The sequence below is a fragment of the Podarcis raffonei genome, chromosome Z (genome assembly GCF_027172205.1).
Source record: "Podarcis raffonei isolate rPodRaf1 chromosome Z, rPodRaf1.pri, whole genome shotgun sequence".
NCBI lineage: Eukaryota > Metazoa > Chordata > Lepidosauria > Squamata > Lacertidae > Podarcis > Podarcis raffonei.
This window is the reverse complement of record NC_070621.1, coordinates 3,089,268-3,113,787: the sequence shown is the minus strand read 5'-3', so window position 1 is coordinate 3,113,787 and position 24,520 is coordinate 3,089,268. Positions and strand designations below refer to the sequence as shown.

General features: G+C 46.8%; 1 protein-coding gene and 1 long non-coding RNA gene across 5 annotated transcripts in view; one reads left to right on the top strand and one right to left on the bottom strand.

The window, feature by feature from the left end:
• Positions 1 to 3,022: 3,022 nt before the first annotated feature.
• On the top strand, positions 3,023 to 6,442 carry LOC128406407 (uncharacterized). The gene is made up of 2 exons (XR_008328486.1): positions 3,023 to 4,115; positions 5,118 to 6,442. It is a non-coding gene; the product is annotated as an uncharacterized LOC128406407 (long non-coding RNA).
• Positions 6,443 to 8,915: 2,473 nt separating this feature from the next.
• GLT6D1 (glycosyltransferase 6 domain containing 1) overlaps positions 8,916 to 24,520 on the bottom strand; it is a 43,230-nt gene continuing 27,625 nt past the window's right edge. For 3 of the 4 annotated variants that reach the window (XM_053373772.1, XM_053373770.1, XM_053373771.1), the window contains exons 6-8: positions 23,502 to 23,561; positions 12,393 to 12,530; positions 8,917 to 11,308 (exon numbers count right to left, since the gene is read on the bottom strand). In XM_053373772.1, coding sequence (XP_053229747.1) covers positions 10,615 to 11,308; positions 12,393 to 12,530; positions 23,502 to 23,561 — 892 coding nt within the window. In that variant the 3' untranslated portion in view covers positions 8,917 to 10,614. Of the gene's footprint in view, positions 11,309 to 12,392; positions 12,531 to 23,501; positions 23,562 to 24,520 lie in introns of all 4 variants that reach the window. The other variant, XM_053373773.1, reaches the window with a different exon arrangement.

Sequence of the window (24,520 nt, the reverse complement as noted above, 5' to 3'; positions counted from 1 at the left end):
GGACGCAAATCATTGACGCAACAGGAAACACAGGGGGGACGCAAATTGGTGGCGCGACAGGAAACAGGATGCAAATCATTGACGCAACAGGAAACACGGGGGAAGCAAATCAGTGGGGCAACAGGAAACACATCCTTTACGTATAATGCTACTCCTTCTCCCTTCCTGTTTGGCCCTTTTCTCTTGAACAGGTCATACCCCTCAATTCCTACATTCCAGTCATCGGTCTCATACCACAATATTTCAGTAATGCCTACCAGGCACTGGCAAAGGAACAGGGGGCAGGGGGAGCGAACTGCCCCTGTCACCATCAGGGAGGGGGGTATCATCGCGGCCACCCCCAGATATGTGTCATGCACCCCCCACCATGCCAGGCGTCACGCCCCCACGGGTAGCACACCACGCTCCCGTGGGCTGCATGTCACGCCCCCAGGACGCACACCATACCCCTGCAGGTGACATGCCACGCCCCCAGGATGCGCACCAGCCCCAGCCCCACCTGCTCTCCGCCCCCGGTGCTGGAGCATGCAGCTTCGCCACTGCTACCAGGTCATATTTGCCATCCTGAATTAAAAGCTGCAGTTGGTCTGGCTTGGTTCTGTTGTAAATAAAAATATGCCCTTTTCCCTTATGGGGTATCCAAGAGCCCATATAGAGTCCTTACATAGGTTCCCTATTGGTAGGAGAAAATAACAGAGGCCAACCAGAGAATATTGAGAAGCAAAGCAGCTAGTAAGCTTGATCTTTATTGATCTGTTGCAACAGGGTACTCCCCTCACACGCAGGAGAGGAAGAGGACCCCCAAAAATGCTGTGCAAGGGCTTATAAAGACTTTTGAAATTCCCATCCTCTAGATCAAGACCACCCCCAGAAACATTATGCATTCATCACAGAAGGGGTGTAACCTAAGACCACCCCTCAGATAAGGCGGTCTAAAACAGAATATTTGCATGTTGTTTTCTCCTGTCGCTTTGTTTATTTCCTGTCTGGCAGGTTACTTGATTGGATTTCTTGGGGAGCCTGGGCAGTCTTTTGTAATGATAAGGCTCACACCCTTATTCAAACACAGATTAAGACAGGATTTGTGAAGGAAGAGACAATGGGGAGGCTTTTCCATTTTGACCATGCAGAGAAACATTTGCTCAGTTTAGGAATCAAAATGGTTCCAGGTTGGCTTTCCTGTGCTGATCTATGTACGTGTGGTTATGAACGTTGCCATATATCTAAGACCATAAAATTCCTATCACATTATCCCCCCTTTGGGGCTAGAATTTTTCTTAAAAATTTTTGCCCCACAAATAATAACATCGTATGTTGTAAATGGATGCCTTTGTGTAAATATATCATATAAAAATAACATATGTTGCATTTTGTTACTAAATTACTTGTGGCATTCTAGCTCTTTGGGAGAGACCATTTTCTCAATAGTGGCTATGCTTTACATTTAGCAGGAAGGTCCAGTAATGACTGAAAAATGCAGTTGGTGTTTTGTCCTTCGTCATTTTTGTGTTTCTCAGGTGTCAAGCTAGCTCTTCTGTGGTCTCACACCAGCATACTGGTACAGCAACACATCCTGTTGAATCCCCTCAGGGCTTTCATTTAACCATGTCGCCTGGCACTCACCATAGCTGGCACAGGTTTGGACATATCATGAGAGAGATGTCTTTGCCTTGGCCTTTCTATGGGATTTTATTATTTTATTGGCGTTGGTCTTGCACTCTAGGAAAGTTGCTCACTTGCTCTTAAAGGACCAAAAAGCTAATTGCAGCCTGGATACACTTGCCCAATTCAAACTGAGTCCAATTTGAATTTATATATGCCCATGGTTCTCAACTTTCCAAACCAATCTGTTAAAACAACCATTCTTAAAAGGGCACTTGTCCAAATTAGTTAATTTAACTCTATAAGGGATCATTCCTGCTAAAATGCCCCCCCCCCCCGTTTCAGTCTCTCTCAGTTTAGTTCCCATACTCTGTGCATTTGTGTAGAGACAACTGAAACCACGAGTCCTTCCCTCCAGCTGCTTCCTTCTTGTACTTTTTTGCCCTTTAGCAGGTTTCTGGAACATCACCTCAGTTTGCTGAGCATCAATGTAGCTATTATCCCCAGTTCCATGTGTTCTTCTGTCGTCTGTAATGTTGTCTCCTTCCCCCTAAAGTTCTAGTTTAAAGCTCTCCTGACCACCTTCATGAGACTCTTAGCAAACACATTCTTGCCAACCGCTGTGAGGTGCAGCCCATCTCTTGCCAAAAGTCCTTCCTCAAGGAAGTGGGGACCATGATTGAAGAAACGAAATGCTTCCTGACAACACTACCTGTGCAGTCAGTGGTTTACCTCCAGGATTTCCCTCTCTCTTCTTGGGCCACGACCTTCAACAGAAAGGAGTGATGAAAAGACCACCTGTGCCCCAAGGCTCTTCAGCTCCATCCGCAGACTCCCATAGTTCCTTGCTATACGTTAAAGGCTGTGCGTGGCAGTATCATTTGTACCCACATGAGTCTGAAGGAAGCGGGAGTGGTCAGTGGGCCTGATAACACTTGGTAACTTCTCCACCGCATCGTCCATCTTTGCACCTGGAAGACAGCACACCTCCTGGGACATCCTGTTTCCTCTGCACACTGCTGCCTCTGTTCCCCTCAGTTGGGAGACACCTATCACCACCACTCATCTCCTCCTCCTCTGGGGAGGGCCAGGAATCATTCGATATGCTGTGCCTTCCAAAGCCTGCTTGGAGTGCTCTAAGTCTGCACCTGCTGCTCTTCCCCTCTTGTCTACTGGAGCTTATTTTGATATCATGGGGATAAGTTACAAAGGCAGGAACCTTATGGTCTGAGACTTCCTACAACTTCCTCTCGGCTGGCCATCTCCAGAGTGCAATTCTCTTTCTCCAACATTGTCTCCATGGAAGATAGTAACAAACTCCAAAGGAAAATTCAGGTGACTATGTTTAAAAATGTGTAGGGAGCCTGTGAAGATGAATGGTCAACCAGGAAGGGTGAACTGATACCCTTTTCTCATCCCCAGGCTGCTCTTCCACCTTCCATGATGACATTCTAATATTCTCCTAGCCCCTTCCTCACATTCTGCAGGGTTACCATAGAGACAGCAAGAAACAGCTTTGCATCATCGCTATTCCGTTGCTCATTTCTTACCGCTTGGCCAGTAAGCAGTGTGAGGGGTGCTCTCAGCTTAGATATTTGTGTGTTTTCTGTCAGCATTCTTATCAACATGGCAGGTAGGAAATTGTGCCATCTAGATGTTCACCTGTTCTGCTTCATTGTCCCATGAAGCAGACAGAAAAGCCAGCTGAGAAGGTAAGGATTTATAGCTGGGGAATGGATGAAATCTTTGGATAACTTAAAGAGAAAAGCAGATTCCCTTAAAAAGCCACCGGGCACCCTCTACCCATTAGTCAAGGTCCCAGTACCCCCCATGGGGTTTAGATAAGCCATGACTAAGGCACATTCAATGGCCTTCAGTGGGACTTAGTCTTGAATGTATCTTTCACTGGATGTGCCTCAGATAAAGTCTGAGGCTCTTTCAAGATCACATATTTATTTTTGGTACTACATTGCGCTTGTCCAAAGCAGCTTACGAACCAAGAGTTTCGAGGGAACAACAACACAAAACATCAGTTTGGGAGGAAAAACAGATAAATAAGTAAATATCCATAAAAGATCCACATTGATCCAGAACCAAAAGCTGTTTGGTTAGATTCTGCTCTTGTTTGAGAGCCTGAGACAGTAATTGTTCTTTAGAGGAATGATGATTTTTGTTGCTGTTGTAATCCCTATCTCAACAAATTATAGAAACAGATGAGTTTAACAGGTTTAGTCGGGGCTTGTGAGTTCACTAGATGTCCAGATTAACGCGGTCAGATTTGGGAGATGCCAACCAGGGGAAGAGCGTATGGTAGAGCTTGTTACTCTTCCCCAACGGACGTTGTTTCTATCCTGGCACCTTCAATTCCGCCCAACTGCCTTTTGCATCATAACATTCTCTGGCCAGTTTGAATCTTGGAGGTCACCGTGGTGACAGCAGGAAACAGGCTCATATGACGCCACTTCCCTGGGCTCCCAGGATGGGATGCTGCCCTGAATTAAGACTGAGCGCGGGTGCGTTTGAGGACCACAGGGTGGGGGGTGGGAATCACCCTCATGTTTACCATGAAAAGAAGGGGAATAGCAGAGCATCTTGACAGACAGAATCTGTTATGGCAACAGCAGCAGGCCAGGGCTATTCATCCATGGAAGAGACAAGGAGAGGGAGAAGATGGAGGGAAGATTCTTCCCCATGGGATCAACTGGACACTAGGGCATAATCCAATAGCAGGAGGACCTCCCACAAGCCACTGTTGTATCTATACTGTGTACCTCTTCCTCTTCCCTGGAAGGGTCAGGATGGGGAGGTGGTCTACACCATTCCTGCTCCTGTGGCCACCCCTGACACCTGGAATGGTTGAGAAAGGAACCACCAAAATTATCAAGGGTTCAGAGTAACTCCCTCATATGGAAATATTGGGATCTTTTAGGTTAGAAGGAAGGATGCTCTCTGTCAGCCCTGGTAGTTGTATTAATTCTAGAACCATTAGCAATCAAGTTATGCAATGCTCTCTCTGGTAGAAGAGTGGTTGCAAATGGAAATGAACAAAATTCAGGCCTCTTTGCAGAGGATATAATTTTATGCACCTCTGACCCTAGCACAGCAGGCAAAATACTATGTACAGAACTGGAACAGTTTTCTGGGGTCTCAGGACTGCAAGATACTTTCCGCTGCTGCGCACCTTGGTGCTTGGCAAACGTGCTGTTGTACTCCTGCTGCAACCTTTAAAAGGCACTGTAAAACGAAAGCATCTTGGCTTGCTCTGCCATTGACTCATAGCTGCATTTTAAATTTGTTTTTCCTTGCAAATTCAGGCTTAAATGGCTTGCCTTGCATACTGTGCATCAGCTGTTTTGATTGCATTTGTGCTCAAGATACCAGGATACAACCTCGACTCTGTTAATGATGATGAAGTCAGGGCGCTCAGGTGGCAGTGGTGTGGGGGTGAAACCCCCCATCTAATATATACTTTCCACCATTTGAGGCATCCATGCTTTTTTCTCATTTCTTTGCAGCGCACGAACGGACATGCCCACCTGGACCCCTTGGTCGGCCCCCATCATCTGGGAAGGAACAGTTGGGAGACCGGTCTTGGACAACTACGACAAGCAGCAGAAAACCAAGGTGTTATTCCCCCGAGTACTGCTGGGATTATAAAATTGGCATTCCCAATTTTATAAGCGAGGTAAGAAATGTCAAGTTATCCTGGATGCCAAAAGAATATGAAAATAACTTATGACTCCGCGGCCCTATTGAAAATCACATCAGCAACTAAACTGATGGCAGAACTGTTTGATCATTTAAGCACAGACTCTTGTTCTCTGTGGGAAGGAGAGCAAACTTTACCAACCCTTTATCCCTGACAAAATGTTTCCTGTGGTGTTGCATAGCTGTGCCGGAGATTTTTAAAGAAGCAAGTTCCTTCCGTGTGCACCTAGAAAGAGACACCCTTCCCTCTGTGTCAAAGCTGAGAGGTTTCCTGGAGCTGTTACTTCAGAGGGCTGGGTGTCTGGCAATATGGAGGGCAAAGGTGGTGGGTCAGGTAGGGTGGGACCCCTGCCACCAATGCTGGGCAGGGGTCTCCAGTGGGTGGGGAGGGAAAGGTGAGAGAGGGGTGCCCACCCATATGGATGCGAGTCAGATGTTAACGGCTTGGGGTAATCCACATGGGTGAGCAGGGAGAGGGGTGCCAGCCTCTGCCCAAATTGGGCTGCTGGCTTCAGCAGGGAGGGGGCTGGGGAGGGGGCATCAGCCGAAAGAAGTTTTGGAGTGTTTTTTAGGCCTTTCCTCCAGGGTTATTTTGTTCCCTCGGATGCCTCAGATGCCCCCTTTCTCTGCTTTTGGGGCTTCCTTTTGGGGCTTTTGTATTTTTTTTCTTGGGGGGTTCTCTTTTGGGGGGGTTAGGTATGCTTATCCCCTTTATGGCCAGGTCTCCCCTATCTTGCTTCCCACGGGTGGGCGGGCTTTGTTGGATTCCTTTAGGGATAGGTTCCAGGGTCTTCCTCCATCTCAGGCGTTCACCCAAGTCTGGAAGAAAAGAAATGGAGGTACAATCCTTATTTTCAATGCAACTAGTTTGTCCATAATGGAGAGTCTTCATTTATTCCAACGTATGATATCCATATTTAGAGCTTTCAAAACCGTACTATAATTAAACTGATACAACTTGTTCAATTTCGGGGTAATTTATACCACCAGATATCTAAGACTTTTCCTAGCTATTGGATGATGAATGAGGAAGTGGGGGGGGCACATTCACACAGGACAACACCATTATCCAAGAGGATGGGATCTATAGCCTCTCTCTGTAAATTTTGAAATAAAAAATTACTGTAAGTAACTTTTCCTTGCCTTTATCATTTCATGGGCTGGGAGCCGCTGACAGCACCCTGACACCAGGTCTCAAAGACCTGTTTTGAGGTAGAGAGGCCAGGACTGTGCACTCTGCAGTGTGCCAAATGTGGCTGCACCATCAATTGGGAGGACAGCATCGAGATACTGGAACTCTCACCATCCTATAAGGAGATACCCAATGCGCACCCACAATGCAGAGCCATGTGGCAAAGGTACTAGGCTTGATAGCTACTGAGGCTAGGCTAATCCCCTGACCCAGAGACCCATGAAAAAGTGAATGATTCCTTTACAAAGATGAGCACAGACCTTGTGAGGTTGGAATGTACCCAGTGGCTGGAGTAGGTCCCAGGGTGGTTTCGGGTTCTACCTGCTGGAGGGCCAGAACCATTTCCTTGTTTGCGTCTGATGGCATAGGGACAGGGCTCCCAGTCTGCACAGTGGGGCTCCTCTGTTCCCGTGGAATGGGGGCTAAGCTACCTTGATGGCAGAGGTCCACCCCATCCTGGAGGGAGGCTGAGTGGATGGGTCCAAGCCCAGGAGGCTGCACCTGGACCAGCTGGAGGCGAAGTGCTCTATATAATTATCAATTTATTTGAGCATCTCTCACCCTTTCGTTCTCAAAGCCCAAATCACTTTCTGCTGCTGCTGTTGCTATTCAGGTTTAGCATTGTTGATCCATGTTGTTACAATATAATTAGGGTTTCTCAGCTGTGCTTCAATAATCAATGTTTTAGATTTCTAATGATAGCATTTTATTAGTTTTCCATGCTGTTAATCTCATCCCTCCCCCATAGTGCTTGATTACATCCTGTTGAAAAACAGAAATCTGTTTGCCATATCCCTGAAGACTCATCCTTCAATGCTAGATTAGCACCAGAATGGGGTGTCAGTCTGTAGGGTTTTTTTTTTTTTAATGCATAATCCTGATCTGGCCCCAATTGGACAGAGCTGACTTGGCAACTGTACTGCATGCTCTGGTAACTTTCAGGCTAGATTACTGCAATGCACTTTCCGTGGGGTGCCCTTGAAGATGACCCGGAAACTTCAGTTGGTCTAAAATGCAGCAGCCAGATTATTGGCTGGGGTTCTGCTTAGATCTCTAGATCTGTTTGGAACAGCTGCACTGGTCACCATTTTCCCCCCAGGGCCAATTCAAGGTGCTCACTTAGCATTTAAAGCACTGAATGACTCAGACCGCAGATACCTGGAAGGCTGCCTGCTGCTCTTGGGTACTAAGACCAGCACAAGGAGCCCTCTGGGTTGTTCCTTCACCTTCAGAAGCTTGGGGGTTGGTGGCCCAGGAGAAGGTCCTCTCTGTGGCTGTGAAATTATGGAACACCTGTCCCACAGAGTTGTGCCTGGCCCCTTCATTGTAGAGCTTCCGGTGAATGCTGAAGATGAGCCTCATTACCCTGGCCTTTTGAAACTTGAGATATTTTTTAGGATATCTGTCATTGTGAGTTGTTTTAAACCATTTTTAATATTGTGCTCTAATAATGTAAACCGCTCTAGGACCTTAGGGTGAAAGGCAGCTAATTCATTCTAATCATAATGTAAGTTTGCATGGCGGCGGCAGCAGAGGGTTAATCAGCATGATGATGCCTGAGTCCCTTCTAATCCCTGAGGTCCTGTATCCAGCAAAGGTTAAAATCTAACAGAGGATTCCATAGCCAAGCTATGCATTCCATGCAATTCTCTCTGTGAGCTAGTGGCTGTAGTTCCTTCTTAAGTACTGTTTTTAGTATAATTGGTTTCGTGCCAAAGGGCAAAAGGGTGGGCCTCTTCCCTCCCTTGGCTGCTAGTGAGAAGGGCAACAGCCTGTGTGGTGTGTGTGTGTGTGTGTGTGTGTGTGTGTGTGTGTGCTAGAAGCAGGAGGGAGCCAAATAGTGACAGCAATGCAGGATTTCCAATGGAATCCAAGGCCATGACTATGGGAGGAGCAAGAGCTTTTCAGGTGTTGATGATGTGAGCCCCTCCATCTCAGGCTCAGGATGTATAATAATAATAATAATAATAATAATAATAATAATAATAATAATAATAATTTATTATTTTTACCCTGCACATCTGGCTGGGCTTCCCCAGCCACTCTGGGCAGCTTCCAACAAAGTATTAAAATACAGTAATCCCTCAAATATTAAAAGCTTCCCTAAAGAGGGCTGCCTTCAGATGTCTTCTAAAAGTCTGGTGGTTGTTCTTCTCTTTGACATCTGATGGGAGGGAGTTCCACAGGGTGGGTGCCACTACCGAGAAGGCCCTCTGCCTGGTTCCCTGTAACTTGGCTTCTCACAGGGAGGGAACCGCCAGAAGGCAGTGTAAATGAACATGTGTTCATTTATGTGTATATGTGTAAATGAACCATATATCCTAAAGGCACATCACAGTTGTCCCTCATTCCAAGGAAACTGGACCCTGCCTGGAATCTTGCATTGCTTGGAAAGTGGGGTAGTGCTCAGCAATAGCAGCAGCAACAATAAAAACAATTTCCCCACCCCCAGGCAAAAACCCAACCCAACTAATATCCCTGTGGCGCCATTACACAGACATCTTCCTCCAGGATGCAACTCCCAGCACAAACAGATAAGATTTTGATAAAATAAGGATTTGCATTTATTATCTCAGGATCATTTGCAACCAAATAAATTAACAAAACAATCACCTTTGGCTGAGTGGAAGGGCTTCCATTTTTGCAGCAAGAAGAAATACACAAAGGAAGAAACAGGATACAAATGGGAATCGCAATCAGGCTGTGTTGGGGAGCACCGCAATGATGGTTGTGGAGAGTGGGAGAGTTTACCTCTCAGGCAGCAGTGGTACTAACTGTGAGCCAGTGTGGTGTAGTGATTAAGAGCGATAGACTTGTAATCTGGGGAACCGGGTTCGTGTCTCCGCTCCTCCACATGCAGCTGCTGGGTGACCTTGGGCCAGTCATACTTCTCTGAAGTCTCTCAGCCCCACTCACCTCACAGAGTGTTTGTTGGGGGGGAGGATGGGAAAGGAGACTGTTAGCCGCTTTGAGACGCCTTCGGGTAGTGATAAAGCGGAATATCAAATCCAAACTCTTCTTCTTCTAACACAGATATTCTCAGCAGTTGACCCTGTGGCTGCCATGTTACTTAACCACAGTGCACCAACAGGGCATCACTCCACGAGGTTGTGTGCGGGGACATGATATAGCAACTGCCACAAAAAGTGGTAGGCCGTGGGAGATGCCACCTTTACGGCCTTCCACAATGCCCCAGAACAACTCCCTGTCCTGAACCCCGTAAGACAGCACCTGCCGGCGAGGAAAAGATGTTGTAGCAATTGGGACCACCATGGGCAGCAGCAAAAACAAGATTTAAGGTGGGAAAATGATATACGTGAAGAAGAGAACAAATGTAGCAAAATGAGGGAGCTTTCAACCACTGGACGGCAGCTAAGGCAACATGTTTCTTTGTTTTTAAAAACAAACGACGACATGAACCTGTTCTTTGGTAGCAAAAAACCCCCAAATTGGCATTAATAAAGTGAGACCCCCCTCACATTGCCCCCATTGAGGTTTATGTTGTCTGTACAGTGATCCTCATTTGGGGGAAAAACAAAACTGAACAATTATGAAGGCAAGATTTAGACCGTCATTCAAAAATCTTTGTTTAAAAACACACGTTCTGACATTCTCAGTGGCACTTCTGCATTTGCACCAGCTTTCCTGCAACCTCCTGGCCTCGGTGACGCCACCCCTCCCCCATTTACTGCTACCCTCCCGACCCCTTGGTGGTTCCAACTCTCCCTTCTTTGCACATCCAAGGAATACAACGACCATCTTGCCAACCTCTCTGATGTCACCGTGCCACTGTGGAGGGATCCTAGCTTGGCACGTATCTGTGTGCTGCTTCCACAAATGTTCCCAACATCAACAGAATTTCCTGAGGGCAAAAGATCAGCAACCAAATCAACAACCTGTTCGCAAAAGGCTCTTCCGACATCTGGTTCCTACAAGCCTTCCAAGGAATCTATAGAGAAGAGCTGAGAGAGCGTCACAGTTTAGTGAACTAAAATATTTTGGCAAAGTTTGCTCTCCTTCCTGCAGAGGACGAGAGTTGAAATGCTCAAACGGTTCTGCGACCGAAACAGTTCGTCGACCCCTGCCGGTGTGATTTGAGGAGGGCCGCGGAGTCATAAGTTACTTCTAACTTCACCATATTCTTTGGGCATCCAGGATAACTTGACATTTCTTATGGCGCTGGGGATGCCAATTTTATAATCCCAGCAGTACTCAGGGGATAACACCTTGGTTGGTTTGTTGAGGAGGTAATATTTGTTCAGGTGGCTTTCGTCATGCCACACCGCCTCAAAGTTGTGTTCCTTGTCCTCCTTGATGCCTTGATAGCATTGACGGGTGAGGTTCAGAACACGCAGTGGGGTCCCCCCAAATATGGCCCCATGGTAATAGTAGTCCCCTTCCCCATAGGGGATGTACGCAGCCGACTCAGGACGCCTCTCATAAGTGAACGCAGTATTGTCTGCATTGTAAAACCAAGCATGGAGCTGGGCCACGGACTCATCAAGGGTCTCCACCCCATAGTCACTCTGGAAGACCTGGTCAACATCCATGCAGAAGAGGAAGTCCACCTCGTGGCAGATGTGGCTCTCGATTAGGTCCCCAATCACCTTCATCCGCATCATGCTGATGTCTTGCCACCGGCTCTCCCTTTTCACCTGGAAGACTTTCAGCACCCGCAGGGGGCCCAGCTCAATAAGAGGCACTTTGGTGAGGTCGTCCACCATGATGTAGAAGATCACATTGTGCCCAGTCATGAAGAAAGCATTTGCAGAAGTCAAGAAGTTCTTCAAATATTTGTCTAGGTACCTGGGGAATGGAGACAAATGGAGACAGGTGGGTTCTGGGCAGATCTCCTAACCCAGGGTCCTAGAAGCTGACTTTAAAGCAGGGTTAGGGTTCCAGTGCTCAACTTTGGACTGAGACCAACATTGTTTTTCAGATGTGAATCAGCATCCAATTAAGAGCAGAAGAAGAACCCTTGGTCACCTGCGTTGCCCTTCCATTGGGCAAACCCACCATAAGAACACCAAATTGCTGGATCTAGGCCAGCATTCTGTTCTCACAGTGGCCAACCAGATGACTCAATGAGAAACCCACATGCTTGATCCAAACACAAGAGCATTATCTCTCCAACTCCCATCAAGGAATTAAGAAGCATTTACCACCTCTGACCTTAGAGGCAGAGGATAGTCATTGTGGCTAGTAGCTTTTGCCAGCCTTCTCCTCCATGAATTTGTCTGATCTTCTTTTAAATCCATTGGCCTGATCTAGTAGACTCTTCTGGTGTTCTTATGGTGGGTTTGCCCAGAGGAAGGGCAACGGAGGTGACCAAGGGTCATTGTGACTCAGAATGTGACAAATACCTGAAAAACTGCTTCCTTCCTGACAGACCCTCTCTGGTGCGACGACTGGCAGATGGGGCCCTCTTGGTTGCACCACCACCCTCAGAAGCTCGGTGTGTGTGTGTGTTGCAGGCTGGGAATGGGTCTTCTCTGTGGCAGCCCCTACTCTGTGGAAACTTCTCCCCAGAGAGGAGTGCCTGGCACCTTCATTGCCCAGCTTCTGATGAAAGCTGAAGATGCACATTTCAAGGGTAAGGTGGTGCAGTTTTTAGGACCCGCCTTACAGCTGCAATCTTAAGTTATTTTGCACTCCTTTTGTGTTGTAATTGTTGAAACCTGCCCTGGGTCCTTAAGGCAAAGGACAGGTAATAAATAAAATACGTGGCCAGACAATGGATGTTGCTTTGCACGTCCAGCCAGGAAAAGTCTGGCAAGCAAGCAGCAGGCCCCAATCCTGATCCATATTTTACCTGTGAGCTAGTGCCACTGAACACAAGGAGACTTACTCAAGAGTAATGTGCATCAGATTGGGCTACAAGTGAACTTACCTCCCAATAGCGAAAACCGTCAGGCCAATGGTGACTTTCTGCTGCTTATAGTAGTTGTCCAAGACCAGTCTCCCGACTGTTCCATCCCAGATGATGGGCGCCGACCAAGGAGTCAGGGTGGGCATGTCCGTTCGTGCACTGCGAAGAAATGAGAAGAAAAGCATGGATGCCCAAAATGGTGGAAATCTAGCTGGAAGTATATATATTAGGTAGGGGATTTCACCCCCCACACCACTGCCACCTGAGGGCCCTGACTTTATCATCATTAACAGAGTCGAGGTTGTATCCTGGTATCTTGAGCACAAATGCAATCAAAACAGCTGATGCACAGTAAGCAAGGCAAGCCATTTAAGCCTGAATTTGCAAGGAAAAACAAATAAAAAAACGCATCTGAGTCAATAGCAGAGCAAGCCAAGATGCTTTTGTTTGTTTTACAGTGCTTTTTAAAAGGTTGAAGCAGGAGTACAATAGCATGTTTGCCTGGCAACAAGGAGGGCAGCAGCAGAAGCATCAGAAAAACCAGTCCAGTGAGAGTATTCCAGGGAAAGGCTGTAATTCAGTGACAAAGCTCCTGCTTTGCATGCAGAAGGTCATGGGTTCAAGAGAGGGCATCACTAGGCAGGGCCAGCCTCTGAATTGGAAGGTATTTTGATTCTAGGGCCCTGACCTGGTTACCAGTTGACAGGCAGGTCCATCTAGCCAGGAGGCGTCATAGCTCCAGAATCCCCAAAGACCCTGAAGAAAGAAAACATTTTTGCCAGCCACACGATAGCTCCCTTATAGATTGTGCATTGTTTTCAATTTTCTGGTTTTTAATTGATTTTGTCCGTTTGCATTCTATCTCAATGCAAGTTGCTTTGAGACCCTCCCCCCCCCCTTTGGGTATAATGTGATTAACAAACGTAACAAATAATAATAGTCTGTGCGAAGCTTTTGCTGTAATAAATGCGCTAGACCTCAAGGTTCTCTTTGTTGTGTGACAGACTGGTAGGAATGGATGCATCTCTTAGACTCAATTTCTCATTTTTCCATTTTTACTTATGCCCTCAGTCTTAAATTCAGCTCACCTCATTTCCACATCAATTTGCATTAAAAATATAAGTAAAAGGTACATGAAACTTTGTAGATATCTCTATGCAATTTTTTGTTTGCAAACAATTCTCTGTAAGATGTTTTTGTACATGATTCTCACTAATATACACATCTGTGCATGTGGTTCTTAATAGATTCCTTTTGTACACCTTTTTGGCTGGAGAACTGCACTGGGGGGGGGGAGCAGAACTACAAATTTCAAAGGATAGCTGCATTTTTATTTGTTTCTTGGTTCATGAAGCTCACATTTGCAGCATGCCTTAAAATGCATATACATTGAAACATATGCTGAACAGATTTCTTTCTCCTGCTCCATCCCTGTTCACAGGCTTGGAGCTCAGCTGGAACAAGAACAATACAAAACACTGTAAATTAATAACCAACCACATGATGGAAAGTGTCTGGGTTTGCTAAAGTTAGTCAGCTTAGCCATCCAGACACCTAGACCTACATCCTGTCCTCCCAGTGGCCAACCGGGTCCGCCAATAGGAAGCCTGCAAACAGACCTTGAGGGCAATCATGTTTTCCTTGCTTTGGATTACCAGCAATTAGCATTCGAAGGCACCCTGCCTCTAACACTGGAGGTACAGGATGAGGCCATCATGGCTAATAGAATTTCAGTTGGCTAAGTAGGAACTGAAGTGCTTGTGGAGCATTTTCTGTTTGCTTGGAAGCATGCTAAATGGAACCAGATGTGCAAATATTTTGGATTATTATTATTATTATTATTTTATAAAACAAAGCTGTTTCCCAGCTACACTTGCCTAAATTTAATTTTAGCAGGCTATTTCCATCCTTGCTTGTTTTCCAGTGGAAGCACACACACACACACACACACAGAGAGAGAGAGAGAGAGAGAGAGAGAGAGAGAGAGAGAGAGAGAGAGAGACACCCTGGCCAGCTCTAAACAAAAATGCTTTAAAGCTGGAATCAGAGCCAGCTTTCCTGAGTTCATGCTGGTTCTATGAACAAGAGAGCACATTTCTGGAACACCTGTGCCTAGGATAAAATGGTGCCAGTGGCTTTTTGTACATGGTGCCTATTTATTAACTAACACACTTACTATCCCACTTATTTTCATCCCGCCCGAAGAACTAGGAGGGGTTCAAAGCTTGAGAAAAACGTAGCAATAACTCAGTGCTTTGGCATTTCATTCTTTCTCTGCTGAATGCTTTCTACTGGCATGTGAAATTTAATTTCTCCCAGGGCAGATGCAAATGGGCAGAGGCCCAGTTCTGTGCCCTTCTTGCCATGGCTGAAGGCAGGGTGTGATCTGTACTGGCATCTATTTGCTGACGCTTAGACAGGAACACTCCTCCCAAATATTCCAGAGGTTCTTTGGCCATTGACCAAAGATGGAAAATGGCTGCTTTTGAATCTGTGGCTCCGCTAGCTTTAGTTGTATTTTATCTGCCATATTTTACTGGACCATTAGCATATCGCAACTAAGCTATTGGCATGGATAGGTGTTCCTAGCTCTCTTCACTTGTAACCCACCTTATTAATGAACTGAGGCTGTATTTTAAAATGGCACATTAAAGGTAGAACTCGTTTACAAAGATGCATCAAGTGAAGCTCCTGGTCTGCAGGAAGAGGACTTCACAGCCACCGGCTGTTTGCTTTTTGGGGTGGGGTGGGGGGAGGACAAGGGTAGCTGCAATGATATGTTGCAGCACGCAGCTGTTCCTGTTTAGAGTGCTAGCCAATCATGCCCTCTTCCAGGACACTCCTCACCAATACCCAGCCAGGGTTCGATGCCCATTGATATGTGCTCAGTCTGCATTGGGCTTCGTGGGGCAGGGCAGGGGTCCTCCCTTCCTTATGTTCTCCACTTTAAATATTTTTGTATTTCTGCAAACTTTCGAGTTTCCTCTTGTGCATGGATGGTGCTGTTTTGGCTACCTGCAAACTTCTCGCTTGGAGAATGAGTTTGCTGCTGTGTTAAATGGAGGGGAGTAAGCAGCCACAAGTCAGTCATGCACACTGATTTCAATGGGTCTCCTCTGAGTGTTACTAGCACAGGATACAGCCTACTATCTGTGAAGAAGAAATGTCCTGCCTGCCATCAGCTGTGATAACTAAGTGCAACCACCATGCCCCGTGGCAGTGTATTCTTGAGCACCAGGTGCCAACGACGGAAGAGCATGGTTCCTTAGGGAGTGTTGCAGCCATCTTGGAGGTAATTTGGCCAACCACAGCCAAACCTTTGATCTAGTCCAGTAAGGCTCTCTGCTACTCTTAACTGACTGACTAAGTCAGTGTGATGCAGCAGCAGCAGCATCAAAAGAAAAGACAAGAGCAAGCTAATGCAATTCAAGACTACATCAGCAGAGGTCTAGTGTTCCAATCAGGGAAAGTGCGGTAATAGTAACACTCTTTTCTGCCTTGATCTGACCACCCCTGGAGTCCTGTGTCCAGTTGTGGACACCAAAATTTAAGAATGACATTGGAACAGTCTCCCTTGGGAGGTTGCAGAGTTCATCTGTTGTGGATGTTTTAGCTGAGATTCCTGCACAGCAAGGGATTAGACTATATGATCCACCAAATAAATCCCCAGGACCAGACGGGATCCCTGGCACAGTCCAGGATGGTGGGCCCTTCTATTAGCCTATTTATTCACTTTAATTGACAAATTTGGGGTACTACCAGATGTTTGGCTAAACTTCATCATCACTCCTATATTCAAAAAAGGTAACCTGAAGCTGCCTGAGAATTAGTCTGATAACTACCAACCTAGCAGTTTGAAAGCACGTCAAAGTGCAAGTAGATAAATAGGTAGCGCTCCGGCGGGAAGGTAAATGGCGTTTCCATGTGCTGCTCTGGTTCGCCAGAAGCGGCTTAGTCATGCTGGCCACATGACCTGGAAAAACTGTCTGCGGACAAATGTCGGCTCCCTTGGCCAGTAAAGCGAGATGAGCGCCGCAACCCCAGAGTCATCCGCGACTGGACTTAACTGTCAGGGGTCCTTTACCTTTACCTTTTAAGTCTTCTAACAATCCTTGGTAAGATGTATGCCTGACACTTGGAAAAGAAATTTAAGGACTGGATGACATCTAATAAGATCCTTGGGCCTGAACAAATAGGCTTCTGCCATGGCAAACCCACCACTGATAATTGCATAGTCCAATACATGGAAAATGGGAGGAAAGAACTTGACATGGCCTTCCTAGAGTTAAAAGGAGCTTTTGACACAGTCCCCTGTGATCTGCTTTGGTGCAAATTATATAAAATGGGAATTGACCAACGCCTGCTGTTTCTAATTCAAAAAATACACACCGCTACACTCGGTCACATCAAATGTAACCCCCAAGGCGAGTTGACAAAAAGTATAAATGTAACCAAAGGATTACTCCTTTGGTTACATTTATACTTATAGCAAGGATGCGTCTTGTCGCCCCACTTATTCAATCTTTTTTTAAATGACCTGGTTCATCACTTTGAGGGTGTAAATGGACATCCACGGACATTAGGCCAACATAAAATAAAACTGCTTCTATATGCAGATGATACTACAATACTTTCTCAGACCCAGGTCGGTCTTAGAAGACTTCTAAATTCGTTTTCTTCCTTCTGTCAGATCAACTCCCTGGGAATTACCGGTAATTACGAAAAATCTGTCAAATGGAGGCTAGATAATCACCCCACTGACCAGGTAAAATCCTGTAAATACCTAGGGATATTCTATCAGCCAAATTTAAACTGGACAACACACAGACGCCAAATGATCATCCAAGCAAAATGCACCACATCTGCGATTCTTCACTTTTTCTTCCTCAGAGGCAACCATATGGTCTCTGCTATAAAATTTTTTAATGCCAAGGTTATTGTACGGTATTCCAATTTGGATACAAGCATTTAACAGAGAAGTTGAACAAATTCAAGTGACTTTTCTTCGTAAGATCTTGGTGCCCCTAAATGCATAAGCTACTTAACCTTATGTGTTGAAACTGGTCAACATCTGATGGAAACCAATGCATGGCTTACTACAATCAAGGCCTGGCTGAAAGTCCACTTTAGAACAACATCTAATTCCTTTTTAATCTCTACACTTGAAAACCGTATTGCATCTGGATGGTATAGAGCAATTCAAGATAAAATCCGTAGTTTGGGCATTGCCCTTGAGAGCCTTGAAGCATGTGATGAAAATTACATACCGTATTTTTTGCTCTATAAGACTCACTTTTTCCCTCCTAAAAAGTAAGGGGAAATGTGTGTGCGTCTTATGGAGCGAATGCAGACTGCGCAGCTATCTCACAAGCCAGAACAGCAAGAAGGATTGCTGCTTTCACTGTGCAGCAATCCCTCTTGTTGTTCTGGCTTCTAAGATTCAGAATATTTTTTTTCTTGTTTTCCTCCTCCAAAAAATAGGTGCGTCTTATGGTCTGGTGCGTCTTATACAGCAAAAAATATGGTATTCCACACAATCAAACAGCGGCTCTACGACCACGAAAGACAGCGTTTATTACCTCATACTCCGAGATCCTGTTCTCTGCAGGCCTTAGGGATCACAACACACTATGGAACCTGTGCCAAATATCTAAAGGACCTATTACTCCCTTCCCATCGAAGAGTCTTTATGCTTGCGAGACTAAATGCCTTCCCCTCTGCAGTGACCAAAGACAGATTCTCACATATTCCATATCAAGCCCATCTGTGTGCCTGCAACTGAGGAGGACCTGATTCAATCTCTTGGATTGCTCTTTACACAATAGACCTCGCCAACTGATGCTGAGCAAAATGTTGGGCCTTGTTATGTACTGAAGTTCTCACCCTGGGCCAGCAGGGGGATACTGTAGATAGTTATGCAAATGAAGGATCGAAAGTGATGTTCAGTGATTGGATAGTTTTAGAAAGTTGCTACAGTAACGTTGTACTGGAGCTCTTTATAAGCAGGCTGACTGAACCCTTCAGCTCAGTTCTGTTCTGGCCTCTGAATAAACAAGAGCTGTTTGAAGAATCGCTGTGTCGTCTGATATGCTCACTCACAACTTAACAGACCTCTAGCCTAAAACTCTGAAAAGAAGTAAATTGAGTTCTCTCCTGGCAGATCGGGACAAAGTTATTACTGTTTTAGTAGCTTCCTTTTTAGCCTCAATTTTACCCGAAAGGGTTTCCAATGAACCTTCCTTTTGGGAAAGTGTCCAGATCAAGGAAATAATAGCACCATTCTATTCTGCCTTGGTGAGACTACACCTGGAGTCTTGTGTCCAGTTCTGGGCACCACAATTTAAGAAGGATACTGATAATCTAGAACGTGTGCAGAGGAGGGCAACCAAGATGATCAGGGGTCTGGAAATCAAGGCTTATGAGGAATTGTTGGTGGAGTTGTGGATGTTTAGCCAGGTAAAGAGGAGATTGAAAGGAGATACGATAGCCAGCTTCAAATATCTAAAGGGCTGTCACATGGAAGATGGAACAAGATGGTTTTCTCCTGCTCCAGAGGGTAGGATCCAGACCAATGACTTCAAGTTACAAGAATGGAGGTTTGACTAAACATCAGGAAGAACTTTGTATTTGACAGTGGATCAGACTCCTACAAGGAGTGATGGACTCTCCTTCATTGGAGGTTTTCAAGCAAAGGTTGGGTGGCCATCTGTCAGGGATTCTTTAGTTGAGATTCCATTGCAGGGGGTTGGACTAGATGACCCTCAGGTTCCCTTCCAACTCTACCATTCTACCATTCTATGGTTTTAATATTATAAAGGAAAAGCCAAATCAAAAGCATTTTTTGTGTGTAATAACCTGAACTTCCTCTTGGCTAAACAACGCTATTTCCCCACCGTCTGAACCATTTCCTGAGACAAGCTTCTAATGCAAGAACTTGAGCAAGGACAATTGAAGTAACAGGCTCAAGCAGATGACTGTTCTTGGGCGGGGTTCCTTCTTTTTTTTGAGTTGTAAGAGATTGTGGAGTGAGTCTTACTTAGGTGCGCATGGTGGTGACTTTTTTGTGTCCCAGTGCCCTTTTTGAACTTCCTTAAACTGTAACTGGGGGAGATGTGTTTGTCTATTTCAATTTTGCCCACTTTCTGATAGTTGCCAACTTCATTTCTCTACAATTCTACATTAGCTTTAGGTTATATTAGTTTCACTCATGGAAATTTGTCAGTAGCTTACAGCAACATTTTTCCTAATATGCACTTTTTGGAGAGCAAGCACCTCCTAATATTATGCCTTGTTTATATTACTGTCCACCAACACAAGAAATTTTGCACACATTATTTGGCTGGAGAACTGCATCCAAAAATTCAGAGAAGTGTGAATTTCAAGGGATAACTATGTACTGATGAACAGTACACACAAGTTACAGGTAGGTAGCCGTATTGGTCTGCCGTGGTCGAAACAAAATAATAAAGTTCCTTCCAGTAGCACCTTAGAGACCAACTAAGTTTGTTATTGGTATGAGCTTTCAGAAGTGTTCATGCACATGAAAGCTCATACCAATAACATATTTACCGTATTTTTCGCACCATAGGACGCACTTTTTCCCCTCCAAAAATGAAGGGGAAATGTGTGTGCGTCCTATGGTGCGAATGCAGGCTTTTGCTGAAGCCTGGAGAGCAAGAGGCATCGGTGCGCACCGACCCCTCTCGCTCTCCAGGCTTCAGGAAGCTATCCGCAAGCCTTGCAAGCCCGGCGGGAGTTCCCGCGGGCTCACAAGGCTTGCGGGCAGCAGCCTGCAGCCCCGGCAAGTGTCCGCAAGCCTTGCGCGCCGGCGGGAGGTCCTGCCGAGCGCGTGAGGCTTGGGGCGGCAGCCTGTCGCCCGAAGCACGGGGAGCCCTCCGGAGGGCTCCCCGTGCTTCGGGCGAGTGTCTGCAAGCCTTGCGCGCCCGGCGGGAGGTCCCGACGGGCGTGCGAGGCTTGGGGCGGCAGCCTGTCGCCCGAAGCACGGGGAGCCCTCCGGAGGGCTCTCCGTGCTTGGGGCGACAGGCTGCAAGCCTTGCGCGCCGGCGGGAGGTCCTGCCGAGCGCGTGAGGCTTGGGGCGGCAGCCTGTCGCCCGAAGCACGGGGAGCCCTCCGGAGGGCTCCCCGTGCTTCGGGCGAGTGTCTGCAAGCCTTGCGCGCCCGGCGGGAGGTCCCGACGGGCGTGCGAGGCTTGGGGCGGCAGCCTGTTGCCCGAAGCACGGGGAGCCCTCCGGAGGGCTCTCCGTGCTTGGGGCGACAGGCTGCAAGCCTTGCGCGCCCAGCGGGAGGTCCCGACGGGCGCGCGAGGCTTGGGGCGGCAGCCTGTCGCCCGAAGCACGGGGAGCCCTCCGGAGGGCTCTCCATGCTTCGGGCGACAGGCTGCAAGCCTTGCGCGCCCGGCGGGAGGTCCCGACGGGCGCGCGAGGCTTGGGGCGGCAGCCTGTCACCCGAAGCACGGGGAGCCCTCCGGAGGGCTCCCCGTGCTTCGGGCGAATGTGTTTGCAAGCCTTGCGCGCCCGGCGGGAGGTCCCAACGGGCGCGTGAGGCTTGGGGCGGCAGCCTGTCGCCCGAAGCATGCGGAGCCCTCCGGAGGGCGCCCCGTGCTTCGGGAAGGTGTGCGCAAGGCTTGGGGCGGCAGCCGCAGCTGGGGGGGGGAATAAATTTTTTATATTCATTTCCCCCCCAAAAAACCGAGGTGCGTCCTATGGGCCGGTGCGCCCTATAGAACGAAAAATACGGTAGTTGGTCTCTAAGGTGCGCAGTGGTGCTGTGGGTTAAACCACAGAGCCTAGGGCTTGCCGATCAGAAGGTCGGCGGTTCGAATCCCCGCGATGGGGTGAGCTCCCATTGCTCGGTCCCTGCTCCTGCCAACCTAGCAGTTCGAAAGCACGTCAAAGTGCAAGTAGATCAATAGGTACCCCTCTGGTGGGAAGGTAAACAGTGTTTCCGTGAGCTGCTCTGGCTCACCAGAAGTGGCTTAGTCATGCTGGCCACATGACCCAGAAGCTGTACGCCAGCTCCCTCGGCCAAGAAAGCGAGATGAGCGCCGCAAGCCTAGAGGCGGTCACGACTGGACCTATTGGTCAGGGGTCCCTTTACCTTTACTTTAAGGTGCTACCGGAAGGATTTTTTTTATTTTGTTTCGAGTACACATAAGAGCTTTCTCCATTGTTCTGTGGCTGTGCCTTGTGAAAACCTGATCTTGCCCACTAGAGAAATGAAGCTTCCTTAAGCAATATCTCTCTTCTGATTTTCTGCACATCTGATAACTTCATTGATTTATTATTTATTTTGTAAAATGTATACACCACCTGAGTGCAAACAAAACAAAACCCCTCAAAGGTTTACGAAAAGCATGAAGCATTCACATTACCTATAAGAAAGATGAATAGCATTAACTAAAAACTTTTGAAAAGTTAAAATAACAAAAGACTGAAAACAGACTAAAACTCACATCAACTTCCTTAACATGTGAGTAGGCTTGCCTAAACAAAATTGTTTTTAGCGGGTGCTGAAAAGTGTACAGTGAAGGTGAATGTCTGAAATCAGTAAGGCAGAAAAAATAACATAAGATAAAATCCCATTCAGCAGGTAAGATGGGATTTTTGCCAGGCTGAGCTGCAGAACAAGAAAAGCTCTCAGCTTTGCCTGAGGGCAAATATTTGGTACACAAGCCCATCAAAATACAGGTCAAGAGAAACTGTGGATGAGCCGTTACTTCACATACCGGTTTGCCAAGTGCAAATTAAGCTGAACAGGAAGGATCCTTCCCAAAAGTAATCTGCAACCCAGAATAAACTGGAGGTAGAGAAGACTTCATACAGGGGGAGGTGAGGAGGTCCAGGAATAGTTGCTGGATTGCCTTAAACTTTCTTAGAGACAGTCCAAAGCTATAGTAAGCCCTAAATCATAGAATTGTAGAGTTGGAAGGGAACCCCAGGGGTCATCTACTCCAACCCTCTGCAATGCAGGAATCACATAGTTCTGCTTACTCTCTAATCAACACATCTTGAGGCTTAGGGCACATAATAGAAATAGATTGCTGTGGTGGTGGTTGTTTTTATTATTCTGCTTTTGAGCCCAAAGACTCCTACCCCTCAACTAGTAGAAAGTAAAGGTAAAGGGACCCCTGACCATTAGGTCCAGTCATGGCTGACTCTGGGGTTGCGGCGCTCATCTCGCTTTATTGGCTGAGGGAGCCGGCGTACAGCTTCCAGGTCATGTGGCCAGCATGACTAAGCTGCTTCTGGCGAACCAGAGCAGCGCACGGAAATGCCGTTTACCTTCCTGCTGGAGCGGTACCTATTTATCTACTTGCACTTTGATGTGCTTTCGAACTGCTAGGTTGGCAGGAGCTGGGACCGAGCAACAGGAGCTCACCCCGTCACGGGGATTCGAACTGCTGACCTTCCGATCTGCAAGTCCTAGGCTCTGTGGTTTAACCCACAGCGCCAAATAAAAGGGCTCTAACTACCCCCAACATCCTCACACTTAGGGGCTAGTAACCAGGATAGACAATGAGTTCAGAATTCTGTACATCAGCCTCTGGAATTCTATGTCTCAGGTGGTGCAATGGTATTGGCCACAGGTGGCAACATAAATCCACAGTGAATACCTATCAACAACTATTTTGGATAATGTTGGTCCTGGGAATGGATCCTCCAGAACACAGAGGCAGTCTACCCTTGTTCCAGCTGCTGCCTGCCTGAATCCATAAATAGTGCAGGCTCCCTTCTGCCCCTCAGAAGCTGCATGCAATCATTAACAATACTCTTCCAAATTTATTTAATTGCATGATTCCAGCAACCCTTACAGTAACTCTGCAAGGCTGACCTGTGTTATTATCCCCATTCTGCAGATGCAGGGGTGAGTGGACGAAGCGCTACATGAATTATGCCTTGACAAAAGTCAGAGGATGAATTTCAGGGGTGTGGTGAGGAATGTGAATAGCTCATTCTCCAGATTTCACAGTAATAGCGTAAGACCTGTGTTGCAAGTCAATGTTGTTCTGGGTAAAAGGCTTTGATTGCACCAAGACCTTTCTCCTCTCATTCCACCACTTCCCTTAGCCTCCCTGCCCCCCCACAAAAAAAAAAGGTTTTCTCTCCTTACCGTGAATCAAACCAGCTGTCCAATGACAACCCCTTTGGTTCTTTATTCGCAAATTCGTATCTGTAAGTAGATAAAACGAAACTGAGGAGCCCTGGAAGCTTGAGATTTTCTGAGGCCACTGCTGTTCCACAGCTGACTGGAAGCAGAATTAAATGGCCAGCCCTACATGGCACTTAGGAAAGATCTGTATTATTTGGCAAATTATCTTTCCCCATGCCAAGATCCTCCACAGTCCCATTCAACAAAGATTCCACTACTCCATGTAACTGTACCTTTGATTAGTAGCTTCCGGCTTCTCAATCAAGCCGTAGCCTGCCTTTTTGCAGCCAGAACAGCAGCTGTTTTGTTATCTAATCTATCTATCTGTGGTAAATGAATTAGATGAAAAGGACAGGACTAAAGGTCTCCCTTAGGAACAGCAGGACTGACCAAGAGTACTGTACACAGTGTTGCAAGAATTTATGTATAGGTTGGGGGGGTGGGGTTGCCCCTCCAGCAGATATCATGCACATGCAGCCCACTACCAAAATCAGCACAATCACTTTTGCGACTTTTGTGATTTGTCCCCACAAAACCCTTCATCACAGTTTCTTCCTGCCTATTCAAAGGGCCTTTGCTGCACAATACCAAATGTAAGAATTCACTGATCAATGTATCTATGTACTTGCTCACTGGAAAACTTCAGAAATTCCTATAGACATGTGAGCTCAGCTACTCAGCACCCCCATGCCTGAGTGATAATCCCTGGCATCCTGACAGACAGGTAGCCATTCCAGAAATAACAAACCCAGATGAAGACAAAAGGGTGTGATTAACTTGGCTGGGAAACAGGGAAATGTAAATATCTCTTTTGTTACACTTGATGGGTGTTTGGTGGAGGGCAAGGGGAACCATGGGGCAGGGTCCAGGATGCTCAGATTACTGCCAGCAGACCTCCCCTTTCATGGTGTAACCATGATGTATGAGTGATGTAGCTTGGGGGGGTGTAACATGGGGATTAGCAGCTAATAAAAGTTTGG